This window comes from Micromys minutus (assembly GCF_963924665.1).
Source record: "Micromys minutus genome assembly, chromosome: 30".
Classification (NCBI taxonomy): domain Eukaryota; kingdom Metazoa; phylum Chordata; class Mammalia; order Rodentia; family Muridae; genus Micromys; species Micromys minutus.
In genome coordinates, this window is record NC_137965.1 from 21,018,335 (window position 1) to 21,044,518 (window position 26,184).

The 26,184-nt window shown below is 41.2% G+C and overlaps 1 protein-coding gene across 2 annotated transcripts in view; it reads right to left on the reverse strand.

Moving 5' to 3' along the window:
• PRKN (parkin RBR E3 ubiquitin protein ligase) overlaps positions 1–26,184 on the reverse strand; it is a 1,122,166-nt gene that overhangs the window by 567,904 nt on the left and 528,078 nt on the right. For both annotated transcript variants that reach the window (XM_080941626.1, XM_080941625.1), the window contains exon 5: positions 25,222–25,305. In XM_080941626.1, coding sequence (XP_080797752.1) covers positions 25,222–25,305 — 84 coding nt within the window. The remainder of the gene's footprint in view (positions 1–25,221; positions 25,306–26,184) is intronic.

The following is a 26,184-nucleotide window of genomic DNA, read 5'->3' on the forward strand; positions in this document are numbered from 1 at the left end:
TTGCCAATTTTATTCATCCCCATCATGAAAAAGAAAGAATTCTAGTATAATGACTGGCCTTTGGCTCACTGTTTGGGTGATACCTGTGGTTGGGGTGACAATGGAAAAGACGTTATTAGAAATTAACTTTTGTCACTGTCCTCATGGCTGGCCCACACTTGCAGGTCACTGATATGGCAGCTCTGAGATCACAGTTTATACCTGCTGGTACACCGAAGGCCTTCTTTGGCCTTGAGCCCTGAGAGGTCCCATGGTCTGCCTTAGCCCTCACCAGGGACTCACAGTTTGCTGCTAACAGAGCTGTGCTCCTCATTTCTCATGTAAGGGGAGGGGCTTCTGTTCACTGTGCTCTCCAGAACATGGAGTGATTAGCACAGCAGCTTTTAAGCTGGGGATCATTTTCTCAGGGGTCTTTGAAGACCATGGGAAAACACATTACGATTCATAACTAGCAAAACTGCCAGCATGAAGTAGCAATGGGGACAATTTTACGGCTGGGGGTCAGTACAATATAAAGAACTCTATTAAAGGGCCACAGCATTAGGAAGGTTCAGAACCACTGCATAGAGAAATGTGATCTACTTCTACAGACGTGCATCAGATAAACCAATCTCGGCCACCAAAAAATCTACCACAGCTGCAAATTCCTTGCAGTAAACTGGAAACACAGGCCCTACTTATACCTCCCTTACAATCTGGCTCAAAAATCTCCATCATTACATTTTTAAATATTGAAGATCACGAAATAAAGACAATCTCCAGAGTCCTATGTGTTTGATATCATTCTGTTCATCTTTATCATTCACCTTCAGCCTCCAAATCAAAACCACACCCAGCCCCACGTTCATGTAATCACAGCGCTCAGGAATTAGAGGCAGAAGGCCTATGGATTGGAGATGAAGCTAGACTTCATAGTGAAAGCCTGCCACAAAGCACAAACGAAACACTAACAGTAATAATGACTTAGTTGTAGATAGTACTGTATGAAACCTTGGCGTGAAGGCATACTAAGGAGTCATCTCCACACAGCAGCTGAGATTTTTTTTTTGTGCTATCACTTTTTGTTCACTACAGGGGTTTGAAGCTGAGCTTTAAGAACTCCTGGCTATGTAGCATTAGATGTTATAAACCAGGCCTCATTTCTACATCTGTGATTAAGGAAAGCAACATGTACCTCATAGCGATCCTGACACACTCAATATCTCTTGCTGTCAAGTGGACAAGGTACTCTGTAATCATTGCCATGGCAAATGTTCTGTGTGGAAGACGCCACAATGACTAAATGACTAAAAACAATCCACCCTCCCATCAACCCTGAACAATTCAATACATAGCCGAGAACACTTGCTTCTGACTTTAATTAATTTGGACTATTTTCTTCACCACAATAAACAACCCATTGAGAGCATGTTCATCATCTTCTGAAGCTCCACCCCTCCCAGCAAGTGCTAAGAGGCCCTTTAAGTTAATGGTTAATCTTTTTAGTCACCAGCCTTTTGATTTTTTTCTTTCCACTAGACAAGTTATATTCATCTTGAAATATATCTAACACCCAGTGTGGAAAGAGAAATGTATAGGGAGAGCCACTGTTGCTCACTGTACCCTGCTGGGGGGACCTGCTGTCTAGGCAACATACACATAGGGTCCTGAGGGAAAGATTGGGAATAGCGCAGAGGTTCTGGTAACTTCCAGAGGGAGGAAATCAGACTCTAGGCACAATAACAAGCAGAGAACAGATGACAAAAACTAATGCTAGTCGTTGGGAACATGAGTAAAGGCAGACTAATTTAGCCAACCATGAGGAAAGCCATTTTCAAGACTACTTGAAGAGATTTCATTATAAAACATTAAAAGTGTTTTTTTAAAAATTATTTCCAGTCGTTAATGGTAAATACACATCTATAATCTTGACAGATGCATAATGAGGCCTGCTTTAATAACACAGCATGAGTGATTAACAATTAGTATGAAACACTAAAAGGTAGAAACTGAGCATTTCAGGGATTTATAAACTTGACCAAAATTTTACAATTGTCCTGAATATTCCTTGCAGATTAGGTCACCCACCCCTCAAAAACAATAATAGAAATGCCCAGAAATACTGGGAACTAACCAATATATAAGACAGGTCAGAACTAATGAGAAAACCAGGTAGTGGCTTCATCTTTAGTCCTAATGTAAACATAACAAGGTTATGGCATGCCCTAAGCTTAGCCTCAATGATCTATTTTCATGCCATTTCATGCTTTGGCTGTCACAACACTATACTGAAATATACACTTTTTTTTTGTCAAGCACTGTGTACTTTATAAAAGTCTTGGTGCTATAATGATCAACTGTAGTTAGAGTATCCAGTAGAATTTACAACTTTTTAAAATGCACTAGCAAGATATTTTCTCTCTGTTGTCAGAACTACTGCCATAAATGCTAAAATTCCATTACTAAATACACTTTATAAGAAAAATAAAAACTTAGCGGAGGTGAACAGGTGATTTACCTCTTAAGCATTAAGTCTTAGCTTACATCTCTTCCTCGTTATTCTCCTTTCTATTGGCCCTGGATAACTGGGTCCTTATTAATGAAATAATAAGCATTTTGCTATCTGTACATCCTTAGAATCACTAGCAGCATGTAAGACATGGGTTCAAGTGATTAAAGGGCACTTAGAGGGGAACTGAAGTGTTTCTCAGCTCTGGTATGCCTCAGCGCATCCTCAGCCCTGAGAGATGGACTGAAAGGTGCTGTAAAGAATGAGCCCACCAAATGTAGGTCACTGGGCCAATGACTGTGATGACTCTCCCCAGAACACTCCATGCTTACAGCTCTGCCAAGCAGCAAGAGCACATAGCTGAGGTGTGTTTCTGCAGCTTTGAAGATGACATGCAAGGAACACTTGGGGGGTTCCCTGTGCACATTGTGTTAACACAACAAACATCAGTAGCTCATGATCTCTGCTTCCACACCTGCTAAATGGCAGGACTTGGCTGAAAGCAGGGAGTGATTTTTCTCACCTAAGTCCAATACCATGGACTGTGTGAGCATAAGTACATGTGCACCCGGCCTCCATCCAGAAGGGATCGTGGAGAGCTTTGTCCTGTGGAGGGCAATGCATTCTCCATCTGTTGGGTGAAGGGTTTGCGAGGCTTTGGGCCTGCCCAGCTAATTTGAAAGCATGAGGTTGTGGCCTGCTTTACTCATGATGTGAACATGGAGGAGACATGGGGTCAGCAGGGCCAGAACTACAACCGTTAGTCACAGTAAGTTCATTCAGTGCACTCAGAGGAAAAAGGGAAAATAGGAATAGTCTTCAAAAGTCCCTGATTTAATTTTCAAGATGTGTTTTTTTTCTAGATGTTCCTTTGTGGGTAATATTTTAAAAAAATACCAGACTTTTCCAATATCACAGTGTGGTCGATGAGGCTGGAAGGGCAAAACTTGTAAACACATTGTTTTTTTCCCTCTTGTTGTTATGTTACATTACATTAGTTGGTAGGTGACAGATATAGAAGTAAGCGATAGAAGCTAAGCACGTTTACCAAAATCTAGATTCGTTGAGGAAAACTTTTTTAAAAAAGTGTTGAGGTTTGAATTTCAGACACAAGACTGCTCCATATGTGGTAAAATTAGGAAAACTATGATTTCTTCCTATAGTGACCTGTCACAAGGTGCCACAATATTCCTATACTTAAGGCTCGAAAATGTGCTTAAAGAATTGTTCTGTGAAAATGTACACTGTCCATGTTTCTTCATAAGGAAAGGTAATCAGACTACCATCCTGAGAGCATGATACATGACTAGCAATCAGAGATCCCAGACAAAGGGTTTAGATTAACTGGTGTAGACATGCTCAAGCTCCGGCGCTACTTAGGGAAGGTGATTTACGAAGCTGACCCCTCCTTCACCTTTCCACGTCTGGCACTGTTGGGAGCAGGACTCCCTCTGGAACACCCAGAAGCCATGCACACTTAGCAGTCTTAAGCTTTAGTTGACTGGGGGCTCCCGTTAGCAATAACCTAAAGGCTACACCCAGTGGCCAACTTGTTATAAGTACCAACTGATCACTTCAGAGTTAAATCCCATTGTTGTGCCTCTGCATGCATGTCTTTATGCAAACTCCAACACAGACATCTCCCACTTTTTCTAAATATGTATCAAATCACATCTATTGGCACCCACACACCACCTGTCACCTGTCCATTAGTTGTGTATATGATTCCTGCCATTCCAGCCTCAGACCTGCAAAGCTGTTTTTTTTTTTTTTCCTTTCTGTGAAGCAAAGGGGATGATGAGTCTTACTAGGGTGTCCGTAGAGCCAGCTGGCTGTATTTAGCCTCTTCTCTCTCTGTCAATATTTTAACACAATGTCATCAGTGACTATTGTGGTCTTCCTGTAGCCAAATGCTAGAGCACTCTGAAATATAAGAGCCACTGTCAGGGAGGGGAGTAGTATGGAATTCAGGGCAAAACTTAAGGCTAAAAGCTACTGAGGCACTATGGGAGATGCTCACAGCTCATCATGGTAGAGAAGTGGCCTTCTGTTCAGTGGAATAAGATGCCCTATCATCATGGTCATAAACAGACTAGTTGGTTCTCAGGCTGGATAGCAAGAAACAAGAACGTCTTCATGTTTTGAAGACCAGCTATGTGTTGTGAGGCATTCCTTCCTTAGCTCCCCAGTGATCTGTCCTTGTATGAGCATCTGTAGTGGTATGTCCAGCTCTACTGGTATGTCTATGTGAACTGGTGTGACCCTCTGTACTGGTACAACCATCTGGAGTGGTATGTCCACATGCATGGTACCACATGAGAAGCACTCTGCAAAGGCAAATGCAAAGTGTCTTCCAGGCCACCCTGACGATGCATTCATTACTCCACACTTGCAAAATGGGGCAGAAAACTCTCTAGAACTCTTCAGAAAGAATCAGAATTCAGAGTCTACAGTCTGGTGCTTCTCCTTCAGCTCTGTAAAAGCCTACCTGCAGGGTGGGGGTGGGACACACCTTCATGTCTTAGTACACTCCAACTCTTGACTACTCCAGTTTTCCAGAAAGAGATGCGTTCATTATAAATGTTCTAAGGCCCATTTTAATTGAGATCTACACAGGAAACCTTGTTTGGAAGTCCTTTCACTAAGAAGGTGGAGTTCCAAATTAGTTCATGTTTGGATGTTTCTTTTAAAAAATGAGAATCAAGCTATGTTAACACTAGTGGCTTGAGAAACAATTACCCCATCCTGTTTCAGGCTCCCTGCGTCCATTTAAAAAATTTTTGGTATTTTCACATCATAAAAAATGACATCTACTGTTGGAAATCAACTCTGCTTGAGACTGACATTGTTATTCCCACAACAATCAATGAAGGTTCTTGTCTTCATGGTCTCCAAAGTTTATGTGAATGCGTCTCAAGATTTTATTATTTTAAAAACTACCACCTTTGTGTTTGTGTGTGTGTGTGTGTGTTAAGTTTGTACATCTGAGTCCAGTGACCATGGAGGCCAGAAGAGGGCATCTGATCCCTGGAGCTGGAGATACAGATGTTATAAGATGCTGGATACATTTGCAGGGAACCAAACTTGGATGCTGGATGCATTTGCAGGGAACCAAACTTGTAAGACCAGTAAGTACTCTTTAACTGTTGAGCTCTCTCTCCAGCAAATTCATTTTAAGAGCACCATGGTTTTAGATATTCTCATATGGTCACAACTTCGGATGGTTAATTTTGGTCACCAACTTGCCCAGGGCATTAGTAAAGCAGACTTCTGGCTATGTTTTATGAGGATTCTTCCACAGCATGGAGATCAAAGTAAATAAGGGCTGTCCCATCCTACAGCCAGTCTGAAGAGAGGGGGAAAAGCAAAAGCCAGCTCATAAGCAGCACATCATGAAACAAAAATAAATTCCTTCTCATAAATTGCCTCTCTTGGCTTCTTATTTTTAGCAGAGAGAAAAGTAACAGAAACAAAATTCACTATTGCATTAACTGTTTTAAGTTAGTCTGGTCATTTCTCCTCCAGAAAATTGTTTCCCTGTTGGCTAATTTTCAGTTCTGTCTCACTAGTCTGATGAACCTTACTGTTTAAGAAATGCGTCTCCCTGACCCCAACATACACATAGCTGAATGACTAACCTATTCAAAAGTTAGGTCAGAGTCGTATCCCTGCAAAGTCTTTCTAGCCATGCCAATTTACCAGCCACATATTTTGACAGCATTCACACAACCTACATTAGGTGTTATTACACCTAATATAATTTTTCTTGGTTTCTTTATCTCATAAGACAGTGATTACCAGAGTCCACACTGTTAGATGTATGTGTGTGTGCTTCATATGAGTTTTGCACAGCATGCTTTCACATCACACAGTACCACACAATCACAGACCATACTATGGTTGATGCTCTAAATCCTGGGTTCCTAAGTTGAGGGTTGTAGAAGTGTGTGAGGAAGGTGTTAAATAACGTGGCGATGGTAAAGGCTTCTGAATGAACAATACTAACTCAATGTCAAATGTGTAGTCAGTTCAAGATGTTTATGGCTATGCCCACCTGGCCTCACTCACCTGACTGTTCCCACCTGGCTCTACTCACCTGTGGTGCACTGTGCAACTTCAGCAGAACCTCAATTCTGAACATACAACATATGCGCTTTGTACAACACATGCTTTCACGTCACACAGTACCACACAATGCTTCCTGAAACACCTGGGCTCAGATTCCAGGCTGTTCTATGTTAGGAAATAGAATGTTTTGCTGTACAGGCAAATTTTTCTGCTCTTATAGACAACGATGATTTTAACACCTCTTCACTCTCATTCCTCAGCATGTGAGAATGAAGTCAGCACATCTTTAGATTGTATTATATTAGAATGTTTGGTTTTAAATTTTTCTGTTTGTGTTGATGACTTGTATCTTGGTTTGAGTTTGGGACACATTTTTAACGATCTCTGAAGTGACCAAGATCTAATTTTGTGTACAAAATTACCCACTTCTATCTCATTAATATGCACATTTGCTTTTAATACTTGGTACAGTTATAGGTGTACCAAGTAATGGTTGTAAAATCAGATTTTTAAAAATGGTGTATTATCAGTAAATGCTTGTCTGTCACACTGGTTTCATGTCAGTAAGAATGGAATTGTATGAAAATTTCCTGGCCAGAAAGGTTGTAAGTGCAAAAATTTTAAGAAGGATTTTTATCTAGATTGTACAGTGAGGTAAGAGAGCAGCGGAGTAAGATGAAAGAGGGGGAAATGATGCCGCAGTGTGGTCTGGGAGTGCCCCCCCCCAAAATCACATAATAAATGAACTCTGTGCAATCCCTTTGACTCACACTCTGAATAGTGAAGTGTTTAGAAGCATGGAATGCTTATGTCATTAAGCTTCCCAGGAGAAGTCTCAAGAATCCCATTGTGCCCTTCCAGCAGAGCCCTGTGGTATACAATTTTGATTGTTTATTAATGTGTATTATCTAAAGCTTGGCTCTACAATGCACTGTTGTTTTAACCTGATATGTAGGAGCAAGAAGTAACAATTGCTACTTTTAAAATTGTAATCAGTTCTGTATCTCTACACGGTAGTTTCGTCAAATCCTCCTTTGGGGGAAAAAAAAAGCATGCCAGTGTTTTGGGTCAAGCTACCAAAATGGACATTTTAGTTAACAGCAAATGAAAGCCAAGCGTCTGCTCTGAAGCTGAGAGGTTTGGGGCCCTGCAGAGGCAGGAGCTGTGGGGTGCAGCTTTGCAGATTAGCTCTCTTTGAAGCAGAAAGCTCTGGGGCCCAGATGCTGTGTGCTCCTGTGGAGATATGCCTGGACATTTCTGGCCATAGAAGACTTCCTCTAGGAAAGAAGGGCTTCAGAAGATGCTCTGTGGGATGACGTGAATGTGCATTACTAATGCATGGACTCTAGGCCCTTGGGTAAGATACCAGGCAGTGAACTGAAGAGGGGAGGTGGTACCCAGTTACCAAGGAGACTGGCATCTCTGCAGCATCATCTTGGGGCAATGCTATAGGCTTGAGGCAGACATTAGAGCTTCACAATGAACAGCCACTAGCAGGGCCAGGAGGGGGTACCACTTTCGAATGCGGTGACTGTGATTAGTAGACAGGAAGATGCTGGCTAGGAAAAGAATATAGCAGAAGCATCGTAGACAAAGAAAGGTAGGTATTTGAAGGTACATTATACCATCTTTTAGAGAGTTCCCCAGAAAACTACTATGCTGGTATTTAGGATGCATCTAAATGGTTGGACAGATACTTATTTCCTTAAAAGCATCTGCTACAGACAAGTTATAAGGAATACAACACATGATATACTTCAGTGAATGTTCATTCCTTATCATCAGTGTGCATACCTGCTTTCATCTCTAATAATGCTGCTATTATATGTACCAACCAAATTGCCTTGTATTCGATATATGAAGTAAGAAAGAATCCCAAAGACCACCTGGCCTCACAATATTATTTTGCCTCTTTAAGGCAAAGTGGGAAGCCAAGTTTCTGAGGTCTGCTCATCTCCAGGGGTTCTTCAGTAGTTAAAAAATTTTTTTAATTGGGCTTTGCTCTAGAAAGCCTTTCCTGTTCTGGGCTTATCAGAAACACATTTTGCAGCCTTTCAGGAAAATGTGTTAATTATCTACTGGAAGTAAGCTCTCCTTCCATTTAATTGTTGACTGTCCCTATGCTCCCACAATTTCTTTGTAGATAACATCTTTATGCAAAAGGCAGGTACAAAATAAAACAAGGCCTGTCACTGGACGAGAAGGAAGTATGGGCAGGAACAAAGTTTTAGAAAGAAGAAGGAGCTGGAGCGGGTAGAAACAACTGGGAGCAACATGGCGGCAGATGTTACAATTCTCTATGCATAGATACAGGTTGTTATTAATGTTTTAAAGGGATGGGCGTATTCAGGATTTTGTGATGTCTAGATGGGAAAATTATACCTTATCAATTGGATCGGAGGTTATTGTGTGGTGTGTTTATTTATTTATTTATTTATTTTTGTGGTGACTTAATTGAGTTCAAAAGAAAGTGCAGTGGCGGGGCGCACCAAGCCTTCTGGGGAACTGGGCTGTGCGGAACTGGAGCAGTGGAAACCCTCCAAGGGAATTGTGATGAAAAGCGGCGTGCCAAGCTTAACCATCTCAAAGACCGCCTAGGTCAGAGGGAGCCCGGGTCTGTGTGAAACAGGGGGCATGGGAACTGGACATGCCACCTTTTAAAATATTTACCGCAACATTTCTTCTATAGTCTTAACTTCTTTTTGTCATAACCTAGAATTGTGTCTGCACATAGTATATTTGCTGAATGTGTGGACCAATAAGGCCTGTAGAAATTGGTCATTCTTTAGAATGTGATCAAGTGCTACAAAAACACTATAGATGCCACAAGGAAATGCCCTCAGTGTGATGGGTTCTGAGCAAATTGACTAGAGCTTATGGGACATATACTATAAAGGCTAAAAACAGGAATAAACAGTTTAAAGCTAAATGATATAGATTCTTTTGAAATGGTTTTAGAGTGTTTAATATTAAAAACCAAATTTAGGCAATGCTTTGTATGTGCCAGAGACATGCTATTATCTGTCAATCTTATTGATGTGACCAAATACCTAGATATAGCACAAAGGTAGAATGGTAGAGGAGCATTTTGATGCAGTTTGATAACTGCAGATGATCCACCATGAGAGGCTGGTCACACTGTATCTTCAGTCAGAAAGCAGAGAGCACAGAAGTAGGGTGAGGATAGAAAACCTCGAGACCATTGCCCACAATGATCCTCCTCTTCTGTGAGGCTTCACCTTCTGAGAGTTCCGAGCAGTGGCAGCAGCGTGGGGCTGAGTGCTCTGTGGAGGACTTCCCACAGAGCATCCAGTGCTCTGATGCTTTCCATTCTTCCCTTCACACTGTTCCAAACAGCCCTTACACACACTGTCATCATTCTCCACTTAAAGTTAAGACAGTGAGATTGTCCTTAAGGATACACATCTAGTAGCATTTGGAAAATAGGGAATATTTGGGTTTGTCCTTGCTCGAATGATGTTTTAGAATTTTATTATCATATTTTCAGTGAGTAAAATAATGGGCTTTATTTTGACAATCTCATACATGAGCATTCTAGTCCCTCTTCCATTGTGAACCCTTCTACATTCCCCTGCAGACAGCTTCACAGCTGACTGTACCTTCGTTATTGACAGCAAGGACATGGGTATGAGGTTTCCCAATTGGGAAGCCGACCTTGAAAATACCTTTTTTTTTTCCAGAAAATCTATCCAAAAAGTCATAGAATGATAAAAAGCACAGTTATGAATTATTAATCTCCATCCATTCTGACTATATGACTTGTTCAAAGGTCTGGTTACTTAAAAGAATTACAGGGTACTTCTTGGGAGATGGACAGAAGGAAGTATTGGGCCTAGACAAAGTATTAATGCTAGTCTTGAAGAACCAATTTTGTTAATATTTAATTTTCCTGTGAAGGAGATAATTCAAATAAAATAACCTTAAAGACTGTTTTCACATAGCAGATACAACATATTTTACTCAAATTGAACTACCTTCACATTTGTCATTGAGAGAATAGTTCTCTCAGTTTGTACTGGAGAGTCTATCTTGTCATTTAAGGAAAAATACAGCCCAGTAAGGGACATTAGATCTAGTCAATTCAGAATAGCAGCTAACACTGGAACATGGGTGCTGACTGTGTACATAATATAGTAACAAAAAGTAATTTTGGGGGGACCGAGTTTTTCTAAATACAGCCAACATCTTAAAAAATGAGATACACTTAACCAGTGTATAATTTGAGATTAAACTGCATTCTGTCTTAATTACACTTCCCTATGATAGCACACTAAACTGTAGCAAAGCAAGTTCGTCTAATTCATTCTTAAAATTCATGAGCCACTCTGGCAGAATGTGGGAAGACCAACGTGTGTGAAGAGCAGAGGGGAAGCAAGGGCGGTTTGGATGACTTACTGCAGCAGACACGAATATGTCAGTGTGCGTTCTGGGCTGAGAATCATCAAGACCATGTGGTCTGGATGTAGAAACAGGCAAGCAGAACACAACGGACTCTAGAAGTAAGGACAGAAAGTTAATATGCTTTAAACAAGGGATTTATTTCTAGTCTGGGAAAATATGTTTTATTCAACAGACAATAGAGGGGGAGAAAAACGTTGGTGAACTTTGTGTAGAGAAAGTAATAAAATCTAATTCATATCAACCCCTTCACATTAAAATAAAATCAGTCTGGATCAAATATTTAGGTGTTCAAAAAAGTTAAGCTATAAATAACCAAAGAAGATTTTGGTCAAGATCTTTGGTGACCTTGAGTGAGAAGCAAATCCTAGTGGGAAGGACTGGCTTGAAAGTCAAAGCCCTATCAAGACAACTGCTCTAATTATGTCAGGATTCAGGGCTCAGCTAGCTATAATATACCTCACAAAGTCTTGTCGAAGAAAAATATGTTAGTCTCTATGACACACCATGGCTAACAATCAGATATGTTTATTTAGGGCCATGAGTAAATACTCTCCCTGCTCATCATCCTGATAACCTGGATTTGGATTTCTGGCACCTGTGTAAAGGCAATTTAGAGGAGGTTGGAGGGCGAAGCAAGAGCATTCATGGGAGCTTGTGGACCAGCCAGCTTAGAATATACAGTGCAGTGATAAAACAAGGGAGACCCTGCCTCAAACGAGATACAAAGTGAAGATCAGCTCTCAATTATCCTCTGACCTCTTCATGTATAACCTGGGAAGTATGTGCTATGAACTCACATATATGCAACTCAAATATACACACAAAGAAACAGACAGACAGATAGATGCACACACACACACACACACACAGAGTTTAAGGCAGATGTGTGTGGTAGTGTGCCTGTGATCTTAAAACTTAGGAGCAAGACGCAGGAAGATTAGAATTCAGGCTAGTAAGATGATTGTCTAGGAGTGCCTGCTATTCTTACAGATGATTTTGGGTTTGATTCTTAGCATCCACATGGTGGCTCACAAATCTTCTTTATTTCATTCCCTCAGGCTCTGAAGTCTTCTTTTGGTCTCTACAGATGCTACATATATGTCACACACACACACACACACACACACACACTGTATATAAAACTTGTTGAAACAAACCATACACAAATAAAGTCCTTGCTCATAGAATAAGAGCAATAAAACAAACAACAAAAAGAAATGCTTATCTATAATATAAAATTATATATAATATACTTTATATTTTATTATATTAATATTATTTATAATTTTATCATATATTTATATAAAAAGAACCATTAAAACAATCAAGAAAAACTCCCATGTTAACTAGAGAGGGATAACAACACAAAAGTCCATTCTTCATTTCAGTTACAGACCCAGAATAAGGATGAAAGCACCTTGGAGGGCTACGACCTCAACACAGTAACCATTTCATGGGGTGCTGAAACCTTGGACAGCTTTGCCAGGGTCCCTTTGGGACTAAAGCAACTGATGCATGAAACACAGTGTCTATGAGAGGCATTCTACTCCAGGGTATGTGTGAGACTGACCAGGTAAGTTTACAGGAACAGACATGGAGATTACCTATATACTGCTTAAGCAGTGTAATGCATGCAGATCAGCCTCCATGCTTAGCAACTATACATCCCTTACATATATACAAGCAGAGGCCACCACTGAAAATATATAGATCAGCAGTTCTGATCACTTTGGGGATTGAGTGACCCTTTCACAGAGGTTTCCTAAGACCATGGGGGGGGGTCAAGTATTTACATTATAATTAGTAACAGTATCAAAGTTAGTTGTGGAATAGCAACAAAAATAATTTTATGGCAGGGAGTCACCAGAGCATGAGGAACTGAATTAAACAGTCACAGCATTAGGAGGGTTCCGAGCACTGGTGTACATTTATTGTGAAAATAAAATAGTGCAGTAACGATGGAGTATAATGACTAAATTATACTCTGAGTGTGACATTTAAAAGTATATGGTATTGGGGCTGGAGTGGGGGGGGGGCTCAGCAGTTGGGAGCACTTCAGAGGACCCATGTTCTGTCCTCACCACTCACATCAGGTGTTCACAACAATCCACAAATCCTTAGTCTGACCTCCATGGCTACTGCAGAAACACAGTGTGTACACTAGTACACACACACACACACACACACACACACACACACACACACACACACGTTCTTAAAGGGACATTGATAATGTCTGTTACCTGTCTCTGAGTATCATAGCAGGAGTCTTGTAAGCAGGTATGTCTGCCCTGCAGGACCTGGGCCATAGGTATACCTTGGAAAGTATAAATGTGTCTCAACACAATTGTGGATGACAATGCCAAGTCTGACCTCAGAAAATGATTATCCTTGGAAGATCAAGTTCCTCTGGCTGCTCGAGCAAGCTCTTGCATGGACGATTCTTGGTAAACTTTTCTTATTCTACAACGGTGACTGCTCTGAAACAAGGCATTCCATAGAGTTCTGAATGACTGTGTCACTGACAAGTGACTTGACAATTACTCTACAAAACCCAGGCATAGCCTCAGTAGACATGATGTGGATAGAGTTGACAGGTACATGAAGGTAACTAGCCAGGTGTGTCTGTATCTGGCCTCTGGGGACTTGACTCAAAGTGCTTAGTGTGTCTGTCTGACACCATCTCAGTAAAGGTCCACTTGGGGTAGGACTATCTTATCCTCCAAAGCCACTCCAACTCTACACAGACCTATGGTGACACCCCTGACCACCAAATCAAATCACTCCTTTCTAATTTGTCCCACCGTCTATAAAACTGTCAACGGAAGCCATCAGATAGACAGACAGACAAGCCCACAGAATTGTTTGTCAGAGCGTGCATAATCCTCCTTATAATTGGGCAGCACACAGAGCACTATGGGGGCTCCACAGTCATCTGCTGGTGTGTAGAAAACACTCCAGATGCTGTTTTTTGTGATCTTTTTATTGTGTTCTCCCTGTGCAGAGAACCAGGTTCTATAAAGGCAAAGATGTTTACATGTATCACATATTAGATCATACTCACTCACCATCCTCCTCCTCCCTCCCCCTCCCTCCTCCTCCTCCTTCCTCTTTCTTCTCCCTCCTCCTCCTTCCTCTTCCTCCTCCCTCCTCCTCCTCCTTCCTCTTCCTCCTCCCTCCTCCTCCTCCTTCCTCCTCCCTCCTCCTCCTTCCTCCTCTTCATCCTCTGTCTTCCTTCCACTTGTTTATACTTCACATATATTCTACAAAAACATGTGCTGTGTGTCTCTATATAACCCAAGATCCACAAATGAAAGAAGTTGTGGTATCTGTCTTCTTATGTCTGGTTTATTTTGTTTAATAGACCTCCAGTTCCATCCATTTCCTTGCAAACAACATAATTTCATTCTCTTTTATGGCCGACTAAAACTCCATAGTGTATATCTCTACCATATTTCCTATATCTGTTCATCTGCTGATGGGCACCTAGGGTGATTTTGTGAGCTTGTTATTGTCCTCGGCCCTTAAAAAAATCATTTAACAGCAAATTTGCAATTTCGGTAGGGGTTGGTGGGAACTGCTTATCTTTGCTCTACTTAGAAACAGCCAAGGAGGCTCAAAAAAATAGGTATTGGAATTGCTGAAACCTTATTTGTGTACACAAATGGCAGCTGTTCCTGGAAGAATTCTAACTGCAGGGCTGAGGCATGGGGCCCCTTAGTCATCTCTCCCATGGGGTTATCTCTCCAGGAAAGCCTCTCCAGGAAAGCCTCTTTTAAAAATCCAATCTTGTTTTTGAGAATTTCATATATGGGTACTCTATTTACAATATTTTCCCACTCTCTTCCTCTCCTACTCCCTCTCAAATTTATGGCTTCTTAATTATTATTGTTACACACACACACACACACACACACACACACACATGCACACAAATTTATACATACAACCCATGTCTCTTCGGTGTCACTCATGTTTATACATCCTTCAAGCAAATTAAAAAAAAAAAAAAAAAAAAAAAAAAAAAAAAAAAAAAAAAAACAGTGTGTCATGATGGGTGACTTGGTTAATTCTGGTGATAGTTAATTAAGTTGGGAGCTGTTGGAGAGATGTAGTGACGAAGGGGCAAGGGAGCAAGAGTAGGAGAAAAGAGAGGGAAGGAGAGGGAGAGAACAAGGAAATGGCCACTGTGGAACTAAGCCCCAGATTGCAGGGTCAGAAATCGGTCGCTTTCCATAAATGAGGCCTCTGTTGCATCGGCTGTCACATGCACTTGTCTCTCCAGAGGCTGAACTGCTTTGTAACCCCTGAGCCCATGGATATTTGCTCAGGCTCCTAGTGAGTCTGACCAGCATTGACCACTGTCCTTTACTCATCTTTAACCAGGAAGGAGCATTTGTCAGGGAGAGAAAGCACCATCCCCTCGGCCCTTTAACATCACATCATTCCTACCTCCACTGCCTGTGTGTCTCTCACCATTTGCCTAACCCAAGCTTTCCCATCCTGAAGGGTTTCTGTTATTGCTTTCAGTTTCATTCAGTGGTGTCTTTTGAGGGGCTCCTGTGACAACTGTGACAGGATTTTGATGAAGTACTCTAGTGGCCAAAGTTGGGAAGAATATATGGCAAGTTCAGACAAATCAGCTCTCGGTGTGATGTCATGCTGCCAGTGTCTGGAAACTTATGGTAGCTATAAGTTCTGACCTGTATTCATTGTGATTTCATAGTATTTGAGTTGAGCTTTTGGTCTGGCTAAGCCTTCTGTTCCCTGCTCTCTTGGGCCACAGTGATCACTTGGATCCCAAAGTATGGTTGAGTAGCCAGCTCTACAGCCCCAACAGGAAGCTAAGACTCTCACCTCCAGTGCAGAGAGCTATTAAGGCCCATTCTTAGGGTGGGTGTCCTTTGCATAATCGTTTACACATAGTTAACCTCATGAGGCATTCCTCTCTGCTTTTATGCAAATGAACTATTCCATTCCCAAAGTGCATGGCTGAACTATAGCTCTTCTTAGGAGGGAGGCCATTTAAAACATTTCCATTGTTTTACCAAGAAAATGTCCAAATTAAAATACTTGCCATGTATTAACTTATAATCATTGTAAACAAGATATTGGATCCCAGAAAAAGTTTGTATAGAGGGTCACTGTACTAAGTGATATGAGCCTTAATTATACAATATAAAGTCACTTAATGACTTTTGGAATTTTCATGAGCTTCTGTGTAAGTTTTTATGAAACAGTAGAATAACACATATTTCACTTTTATAAGGTGATAGGCAAGAGAGGAGAAAACGAGATAATCTTAGGAAAATGACAGTGTTTGGATCTAGGGAAACACATATACTTCTTAGTAAGGTGGGGAAAACTTCAGATAAAGACAGATTGACAATCTCCAAAAAAATCCCAAAGATTGATAGGAATCTGGCGCTTCACAACTGTTCAATGAACTTCCAAAAAGACTATATAATCTCTGTTGCCAAAGTGGAGAACCGGAAATAAACAGGGCTCGGAGGGCCAGAACACAGCGGAGAAGGTGCTCCACCAGCCGCTCCAGCTGAGTTTTTAGCAGTTAGTCAGAGGACTGATACACACACCTCACCACTACCCCAGGGAAACACTCCGATTGTCTCCAGGCTCCCGATGGCCTCTGGAGACAAGAGGAAAGGGCCATGTGCTCTCCACTGAGAGATACAAAAGCCAGTTGCAGGGGGAAGGCTGAGGGGAGTCTTTCTCTCTGGGAGAGCCACTTCTGGCCACTGCAGATAACTGAGAGTTGTAGATAAAGATAGATTTTCAATCAGCTGCTAAACAGACTCCTGCTGAGAAGCATACTGGAGTAGCGTGAACGGTTAATGCAGAAAACAACCATATGGCTGCTTTTAATGGCCCAATCAATACGAGAAAAGTGTGGTACTTATAATCAGTTCTAGACCCAACTCTCATTCGTTTGTTATGCTTCTGGCCTTAAGGATGGCGGACCCCAGTGCTCATTTCCCTTGAGTCACGGTACTCCAGGGCTTTGAGGTGGGAGGAAACATAAAACAAAAAACAAACAAACAAGAATTCATTTTTAGTGTCTTCAATTTTTCTTTTTCTTTTCCTCACCATTTCTCACGCTGACACTATTTCAGCCTGCTTGCTCTGCCTTTCAAGTTAGCGAGCCTTCAACCGAGATTCGGTGACATAAAGCTCCACTAGAGAAAAGCCCCCCAAACTAAACAGCAGGGGACACAGAGACACACAAGGAAGAATTGTACTCTGCACATTTCCCAGCCACACCCAGGGCTGCTGTGTGCACCCTGCAGCTTTAGCCAGACCCCTACCTACTGACCAGAACTCCCCCTAGCATCTCTAACTGGCCAGTTCTGCAGGATCAGCATAACACACTGTGGGCTGAGTTCTCACCCACCCAGGGTACATTCAGCAGGTACCCTATGTCTCATTCTCTGAACATCCCGAGCCTCCTTTCATCTTCTTGATAAACCCCAGGTCATCAGCACTGTGCAGCGTTGCAGCAGAACAGAGTATTTGTTTTCCAGACAGCAGCAGCCGATTAAAATCCCTGCATGGAATGACCCTGACCTTTCCGTCCCTGTATTAGGCTCAGCCCTTGAACCTGATGCGCATTCTATCCTGGCCCAACATCCCAGTAGAAATGCCTTATTCCTTCCCCAGTTCTGCTTCCCCTAGGAAGTGTATGGATGGCCTGTTAAGAGATTTCTTGGAATTCCAGAAGTACTAATCTGTGCCTCCCTGACACTTAGGCTACCCTGCTGTGCTGATCTATGCTCTCTCCACTAAGAGAAGTCCCTCACACTCAGCCTCACTGACATATAGGTCTGCCTAATGACCATACTTCTGTCCATCTGGGGTTCCGCAGATTTCTCTCAGCTGGGACAGCAGTATGTGAAGCTCTCATTTGTATCCTCTGCCTGGCACAGAGGAGACATTTAGTCCTGTCCACTCGGTCTTGTCTGCCTGGTTATCAGTAAAGAAGCTCCTCCGTGACCAGAGTCTGGGCTGCTGGAAGGGGTGTGGTAGCTGAAGCAATCAAACATGTGATGGGCAGTCACCGTGTTTCTTTACATGGAAAGACAGAGAGTTTACAATTTACATTTTTTTTGTTTTAACCTTTTATTTTAATCACCGTGGAGTCTCTTCCCCCCCCCCCCAAACTATAAGGGACAGGGAAAATGGTCATTACCCAATCCAGGGAGCTCAAAGGCTGTGAAGAACTTCAAGAACCATTAGAAGTCAATATGTTGCTTACATTCGGGTCACAAACACATGGAATCTATTCAGACTGGTCATATAATCACATTTTCCATTTGAAATCTTCAGTTTAGAAAACTTTTCTTAATTTTAAAAACATCAGTATCTATCTTTAAAAGTAAATTTAGATATATCTCCCCTGATAACTTTCTGAGAGCTAGTTTGATTCAAGTAAGAGAGCCAGGGGGTGGGGAGGGGGATTCCTTAATGACTACCATCAAGGTTCGATGAAATATGAGCCTCCTTCAGACATCAATCACCTGCATGGAGGATCACCCAGCCCTGCAGAAGGCCTCTCTCCTGCCCCATTCCTCTAACATCCTTCTCTTCTTTCACTGCATTAGCCTCCTGTGTATCTGTGTTGGGGCATTCTCTGAGCGATCTCCCATTTCCTAATCCCTAATATTTTCCTGTGGGTCTAATCTGCCATTCCATCTGAGGGATTCAGTGCTGATTACAGTGGCGTGTGTTTGGCTTGTCTTCAGGTCTTAGAATTTCAATTACAATGATTTTGAAAGCTTTATCATTTTTCTGCCATCTCTCCTGGTCCATTAACATACTTTTCTGGAACTAAACCTCACTGATTCAGAGGCACACCTTTCACTGATTCATCATGATAAATTCCCTTTTTAAAAATTTTTTGTTGTCTGAGGTTTTTGTCTAAGATATGATCAAACTGTAATTACATTCCCCCAGTGACATGTTTAGTTTTGGAAACTTTGATGGGAAGTTTTGAAGCTTCTGGGATTAATGGATGATTTTAAAAAAATATGCACACATTTCCACATCGTGTTGGCTAGTTTCATGTCAACTTGACACAAGATAGGATGATCTGAGAGGAAGGAAACTTAATCTAGAAAATGCCTCCATAAAATAGGGGCTGTACACAAGTCTGGGTCGTTTTCTAGATTGATGTTTGAGTGCAGCTCAGTGTGGGTGGTGTCATCCTTGGGAGGATGGTCTTGAGGTATTTAAGAACACTAACTGAGCATGCAGAAGTGAGCCTGTAAGAACACTCCTTCACAGCCTCTGCTTTAGTTCTAGCCTTAGTGTCTACCCTGACTTCCATTACTAATGCACTATTATCTGGATGCATGAGATGACAGACTCTCTTGTCCCCAGGTCATGTTTGGTTATGGTTGGTTTATTGCAATAGAAACTGTAACTAAGTCAATAATTGCTATACTAATATGGTACAATTTTTTTTCTAATGTATCCAAAGTAGGTTGTAAAATACCTGTCTAAGATACCAAGAATAAAGACAACCTAGGATTCACATGACCAGGTGCTCCTTCAAATGAGCAAGGAAGAGTTTTAAATACTTGAACACTGTGGGATTGATCGTTCCATTGCTTAGATGGGGCATAATGAGCACTGTCCCTGCAATGGCAAATTGACCCTGCACAAGGAGGAGCTCAGCTATAGGAATTCAGTCCTGCTGCTTGATCTCCTAAAGATGAACTCTTCTCACTCAAAGAATCTTTGTGATTCCACAGAGATGTTTGTTGATTTACTGTGCCACAATGTTATAAAATAGCTCAGATGGAAAAAACCACCAACCAAAGAGCACACATGGAGTGACCCATGGCTCCAGATACACATGTAGCAGAGGATGGTCTTCTCTGACATCAGTGGGAGGGGAGGCCCTTGGTCCCGAGGAAGTTTGATCCCCCAGTGTAGGGGGATGCTGGAGTGGTGAGGCTGGAGTAGGTGAGTAGGTCGAGGAACATCCTCATAGAGGCAAAGAGGAGGGGGAATGGGGGGATGGGATGGGAGGTTTTTGGAAGGATACCAGAGAAGGGGGATATCATTTAAAGTGTGAACAAATAAAATGATTAATTAAAAAAATAAAAAGAAGAAAATGGATTATGTCACAGAGAAAGAAGCTAAATTGTGTGACACTGAAGCCTTGGACCCTCACAAAAACATATGTTCTAAAAAAAAATAAATAAAACAAAACAAAACAAACAAAAAAAACCCAACAAAATGATCTTGTTTCTCTTGTACCTTTAAACACTACATTTCTGGGAAGTGGGAGGTAAAGAGGATCAAAATCTATCACGTATATATTTGAAATTCTCAGAGAATAAAAACTGCACTACAACAGTATTTCTTAGATCAATACATTTTCATATGCCAACAGATAGATAAAGTTCATTTTATTTTGCTAAATTTTATCTAGTTCTAGTGTAATAAAAATTTTCAACAACGCAGACAAGAACAAGAAACTTTTTTTTTTTAAATCAAGTACTCAAAACTTGGTTTAGAAATAAGCTGTCCTTGGGTCTGAATACTTGATTGGTTTTTGAAAAATGCCTTTAGAGGGTTCTAGTTCGTCACCCAAATAGCATGTCAGACAACAGTGAGCATTTTGTCAGGCTCAGACACCATTCAATCATAATCTGGGTTTGACTTCAGAGCTTTCACAATTCAATTTTATTTGGAATTGAGAAAATATGACTGGAAGAACAGGGTAAGGGCAGACCGAGCATTTGTCTTCTGTGGAACCACAGGGCAGAACAGAACGGGGGCGTATGAGTCTATTCCTCATCTACACCAACTTCATTTCCCAGCCTCCACATCTAGGTGACCTTCTGCCCTCTGACAGTGCTGGGGTCCCAGGAAGACACTCAGGCTGATATGTGAGTGTACGTTTGTGTCAGTGGGGACCCTTCACAGTGCAGATACTGTGAGCGACACAAGAATAGAGAGGCCACGGCTCGTGTGTTGCTCAAATAATTCAGACAGCCATTTGTGGCCAATTCAGGGACCACTGGGAAACCTGCATCCTTCCTCAACAGAGCAAACAAATGCCTGATCTTCCACTCTGATTAGATGCTGCGAAAGTAAGAACGGACAGCTGGCACATTCCCTGTCTTGTTGCTTAAGGTTCTAATAAATTCTGAGAGAAATAATGAGTCTCCAGTTCCTTAGAGGATGCCAATGTGACCCAACTAAAGTATAACAAAGACATTTCTGGAAAAAAAATTATACAAGTGGCTTATAAATCAAAATTGTTCAGTGCTAAGGAACTCTTACTTAATTTGCATTTTGTGTCAGTGTTTCCCATAAGAATGAAATCAGAGACACTGACTAGGAGTACTAAGCCCAGTGGTGGAGAGGAAAAACTCTTTAGTTCTCATACCAAGTTAAGCAGTTATCGATTATTGTTAGGGGATAGTTGTAAGTATCAAATGTCATGTGAATACATTTCATAAATATTTTTAGAGCTTCTCAACTTTTTGATATGATAAAAATGTGTGATCTAAAATAATTTACCTATAAAATCACATGGTCAAAACAAAACTGTAAATTTTCACACAATTTCAAGTCACTCTTACTTTATATAAATATAAAATTGATGTATGGTATTGGTTACTGAGTAGTGAAGTTAACATCATTCAAGAAATCTTTTTTTTTTTAATTCCTCCTTGTATTTTTTGAGATTATAATTGAATCATGTTCCCTTCCCTCTCTCCAAATCTATGCCCCTTGCTTTCTTTTAATTCATAGCCTCTTTTCTGTTAATTGTTGTGAAATAGATACCTGTAATCAATAATGATCTTGGTCATTTGTTGTTTAACCTGAAGGAATGTACATTTCTTTACCTGGACATCCAGCTGACCGCCATGAGTGGAGAGAAGGCATCCTCCTAGCTGCCTGAGAAATGCCTCATTTATGCAGACATACCACTGAGGCTAGGGGTCTTGGTAGGGAAATGATACGAGGGCTTCATGTCTTTAGGGGGCTTGGAATGCACATAAAGGCTTGACACCAGGACCTCTGGGTTCTCCCCAGTCTGTGTGTGTGCAAGTGAGATAAACACATGTTCTCTAACACACAGAACAGACAGACACCATGGTATGGTCACCATCTCAGGCCTCAAAGCTATTGAAGAAGGTGAACTATAAAGAAAAGTTTGGATTGCAAATGTGAAGTCTTCTGCCACATCCAACGTTGAATTAATTTCTCTGGTGCAGAAACTTCTATTTGATTATGTCGCCTTTATTCTCAAAGACGTGCCCTGTGAGACAATTATTTAGGAAAGGGTAAGGTGTGCTTCAGAATGAACGCCATGCTTCTCCATCAAATAACAGCCATCACGATGCATCTGAACCAGCTGCTGGGTGCTCTCCATCTAAAGCAAGCTGGGGTGAGCTCGGTGTTTTTATATGCTGTTTTCCTTGTGTGTGAGCATGTGGACAACTTCCACTGTTCTTCCTCAGATGCTGTGCTTCATGACGTGGTGGTTTCTCACTTAACCTGGATCTCACCAAGTACGCTGCAAGCTGGCCAGAAAGCCTCTGAGCTCTTCTCTACCTCGCTATCACGGGCATTCCAAGTGTGTGGTAGTTCTGTGGGCTTTCTAAAGATTTACATTCTGCAGATCAAGTCAGACCCTTCTGCTTATGCCAACTGAGCTGGCTCCCCGTGTTTGTTATCTCAAGAACTAAGGATAAATCTGTCTAGTTGAATATGGTCTAGTTAGACTATATGTGCATGTATAAATACTAACTAAGAATAGATTAAGTACTCTGCTATTTTGAGTTTTAATATATGGAGTCCAAGATATACAACAGAAATAAACATGTTTATGCATATGTTTATATATCAGCCATCCTTCCATTTACCTGTTTATTATTCCTTCATCCTGTTGATCATATTTACATATGTATATCTATTCTATTTATCCAATGTATATAATGTATATACACACAGTGTATACTGTACATACCACATTTGTATATAATAACAACTACATGTATATATATCTATAATTACACATATTCATACACATGCATAAGTTATACTTAAGAATTATCTCTATAAAAGAATACACTTTAATTTCACACCACTGAGAAACTCACAAGGATGCATTGTGATTTGACATCTGTGATTGACATGTAGGTTATTATTTTCTTAGGATTTCTTTCTTTGGGGTTTGCATTCATATGGAGTCTGTGTGTGGTCCTCAGCCCCTGTGTGATGAAGGAGGCTTGTCTGCCTGCTGCTCCCTTCTCTCAGTGTCCTCGCCATCACCTGGCAGACGAGCAAGAGGAGGCCAGTCTAACGATGCGGCTCAAACACTGCACCTGTTTCCGTTGACAGACTCTGCTCGTTAGAAAAGACATGAACTGCCAGTTGGCTGGGATGGTTTGTGAACTAACACTGGCATTTGTGTTTGTGTCTCGTCCGTGTGTACAGCTCCCAGAATGCATGGAGGGGGGCAGGACTGGCCTGAGGATTTGTTTTGAGATTAATAGGCCAAAGTACACAAATGATAAATAAGGCAACAACAACAATAAACCTCATCGAAAAGCCGTCTTTAGAGAGAAGCTTCTCCTCTGTGTGGAGCTGACAGGTTCTGTGACCGAAGTGCCATTCTCAGTGGTGTGATTGTCCCCTGCTGATGAGCGCAGGCTTCACACAGAAAAGGTGCTTCTCTCTGAAGTCGTCTTTTAAGCCTGTCGGCCATGTTAAGTCTTCTAACTTAACCACGAGGTCAGAAAACAGCCAGGTGAAAAAGAGATGACCTTTAAGAGGAATATTCGATGGCTGTGGGGTACAAACATGAGCTACAGGTGCTGGGAGCAAGATGGGCATCCAGTCTCATTTCTCTTTTCTGAGTTCAGAACTGCAACTTTGTTGGCTTTTTCTTAATCGTCTGTGAATATCACTGTAGGCCTATCACACGGGAGCCTGAGATTGAAGCCAGGTCTCCTTGCCTTTGTTGCGAGCACTTTATCACTCCATCTATCTCCCTGCACCTCCTAGACTTTTTCACGTCATAGAAATCTCTATTGGTTGCATTGGTTTGAGAGTAGAAGAAAAATGGTTTTGTTTGCTTTTTGAGATTATAATGACATTTTTATTGCCCTTTCCTCCCTTCAAAACCTCCCATATACTGTCCCCCACTCTCCTTCAAATCAATGACCACTTTTCCACTAGTTGTTATTACATGCATATATGTATCTGTCCATTTCTGTCTGTCTGTCTTTCTATCCATTCATATCTATCTATCCATCCATCTCTATCTGTCTATCTATCTATCTATCTATCCATCCATCTTTATCTATTCATCTATCTATCTATCTATCTATCTATCTATCTGTCTGTCTGTCTATCTATCCATATCTATCTATCTATCTGTCTGTCTGTCTGTCTGTCTGTCTGTCTATCTATCTATCCATATCTATCTATCTATCTATCTATCTATCTATCTATCTATCTATCTATCCATCTATCTATCTTCTATCTATCCATCCATATCTATCTATCTATCTATCTATCTATCTATCTATCTATCTATCTATCTATCTATCTATCTATCTTCTATCTATCCATCCATATCTATCTATCTATCTATCTATCTATCTATCTATCTATCTATCTATCTTCTATCTATCCATCCATGTCTACCTATCTATCTATCTATCTATCCATATCTATCTATCTATCTATCTATCTGTCTGTCTGTCTGTCTGTCTGTCTGTCTATCTATCTATCATCTATCTATCCATATCTATCTATCTATCTATCTATCTATCTATCTATCTATCTATCTATCTATCTATCTATCATCTATCCATCCATCTCTATCTATCTATCTATCTACCTATTCATCTATCCATCTTCCTTATATAACCTGCTCATCATTATGATGTCACTTGTATGTGTGTTTTCAGGCTGGTCCTTGAGGAAGACAGCTCTCCCTCTCCCAGATTCTCTCAGCTGCCTTTCTCTATCATCAGAGTGGCTGCTCCTTGGGAAATGAGACTGGAGTTATGGACACAGTGAGAGTTTTGGGTGAATATGGTTAACACCTTTGGATGTGACTCCACTTCTGATAGGATCAATGACTAGATGGGAGAAAGTCAGCTGATGCTCTTGGCCTCTATTCTAATCTAGTAGGCACAGAGAAGGAGGTTATAGTCTAACTTCATAAATAATTAATTTATTGAGACACTTACAGCTCTTGTTCCAGGGCAGTCTAGGGACTGGCACTCGCCACTCATCCGGTTTGGAATTAAGACATCGTCCCAGCAAGATGGGCCCTTTAAAAACAAAAACAAAAACAAAAACAAATGAAAACCATCCATCACTTCCTTGTGTACAATAGAAATTGAAACACACCTCTGTGGAGAACCTTGATGCTTTCCTATTGGAGTCATGAGGGATAATGAAATGATGAAGACTACAGGGACCTTGAGAGCAGAGCTAACAGACAGAGTGGGCTTTCCCCAGATGTTCTCATGGGATCTGTTATGTCAAGAGTGTCCTCATAAATACGTAAGACTTCATTTGGTATTTGGCTCTAACAGGTACGGTTCCCATTCTTTAGACTCCGTGGGGGGCCTGTTTAAATATTGCTGTCTGGAAGGCCATTTCATACTTGTGACAATACTCCCCCACTGGTCTACTCACTTTAAAGCAGCTGTCACCCCCCTCTACAAGTGACATGACAGATGATGAGGTAGAAGTCTGTTTCCTCACTGCATGTGGACTCTAGAGAAGACCAGATCTGTACACAGCATCCCAGTACATAGAGAGGCACTGGGTACTGGACCATACTACTCTAGCAATCAAGAAACAAACCTTTAAGTAATAGCCAGAGCCCTTAGATTGGGTGAGAAGCCTGCTTTTTTCTACTATGATTTGGGTTTCAAGAAGTCAATCCCAAAGCTTTCAGAGCAGAAAGAAGGATATATTTTATTTGCAGACAGCACTAACCATCTGGAAACAACCTGGGTCACTGGAGAGCTACTCAGATACATAGAGCTACCTCACATAGTGTGTAGTAACACTCACTCCAGGTTCTTGTTTGCAAATTCACGTTGGAGCAGGACTGCAGCTGTTAAAAGTTCTGGAAGGAAACGAGGGAGAAACAACTCAAGCCATCTCTCCAGGTTGCCCTCTCCACACTGCTGATGAAC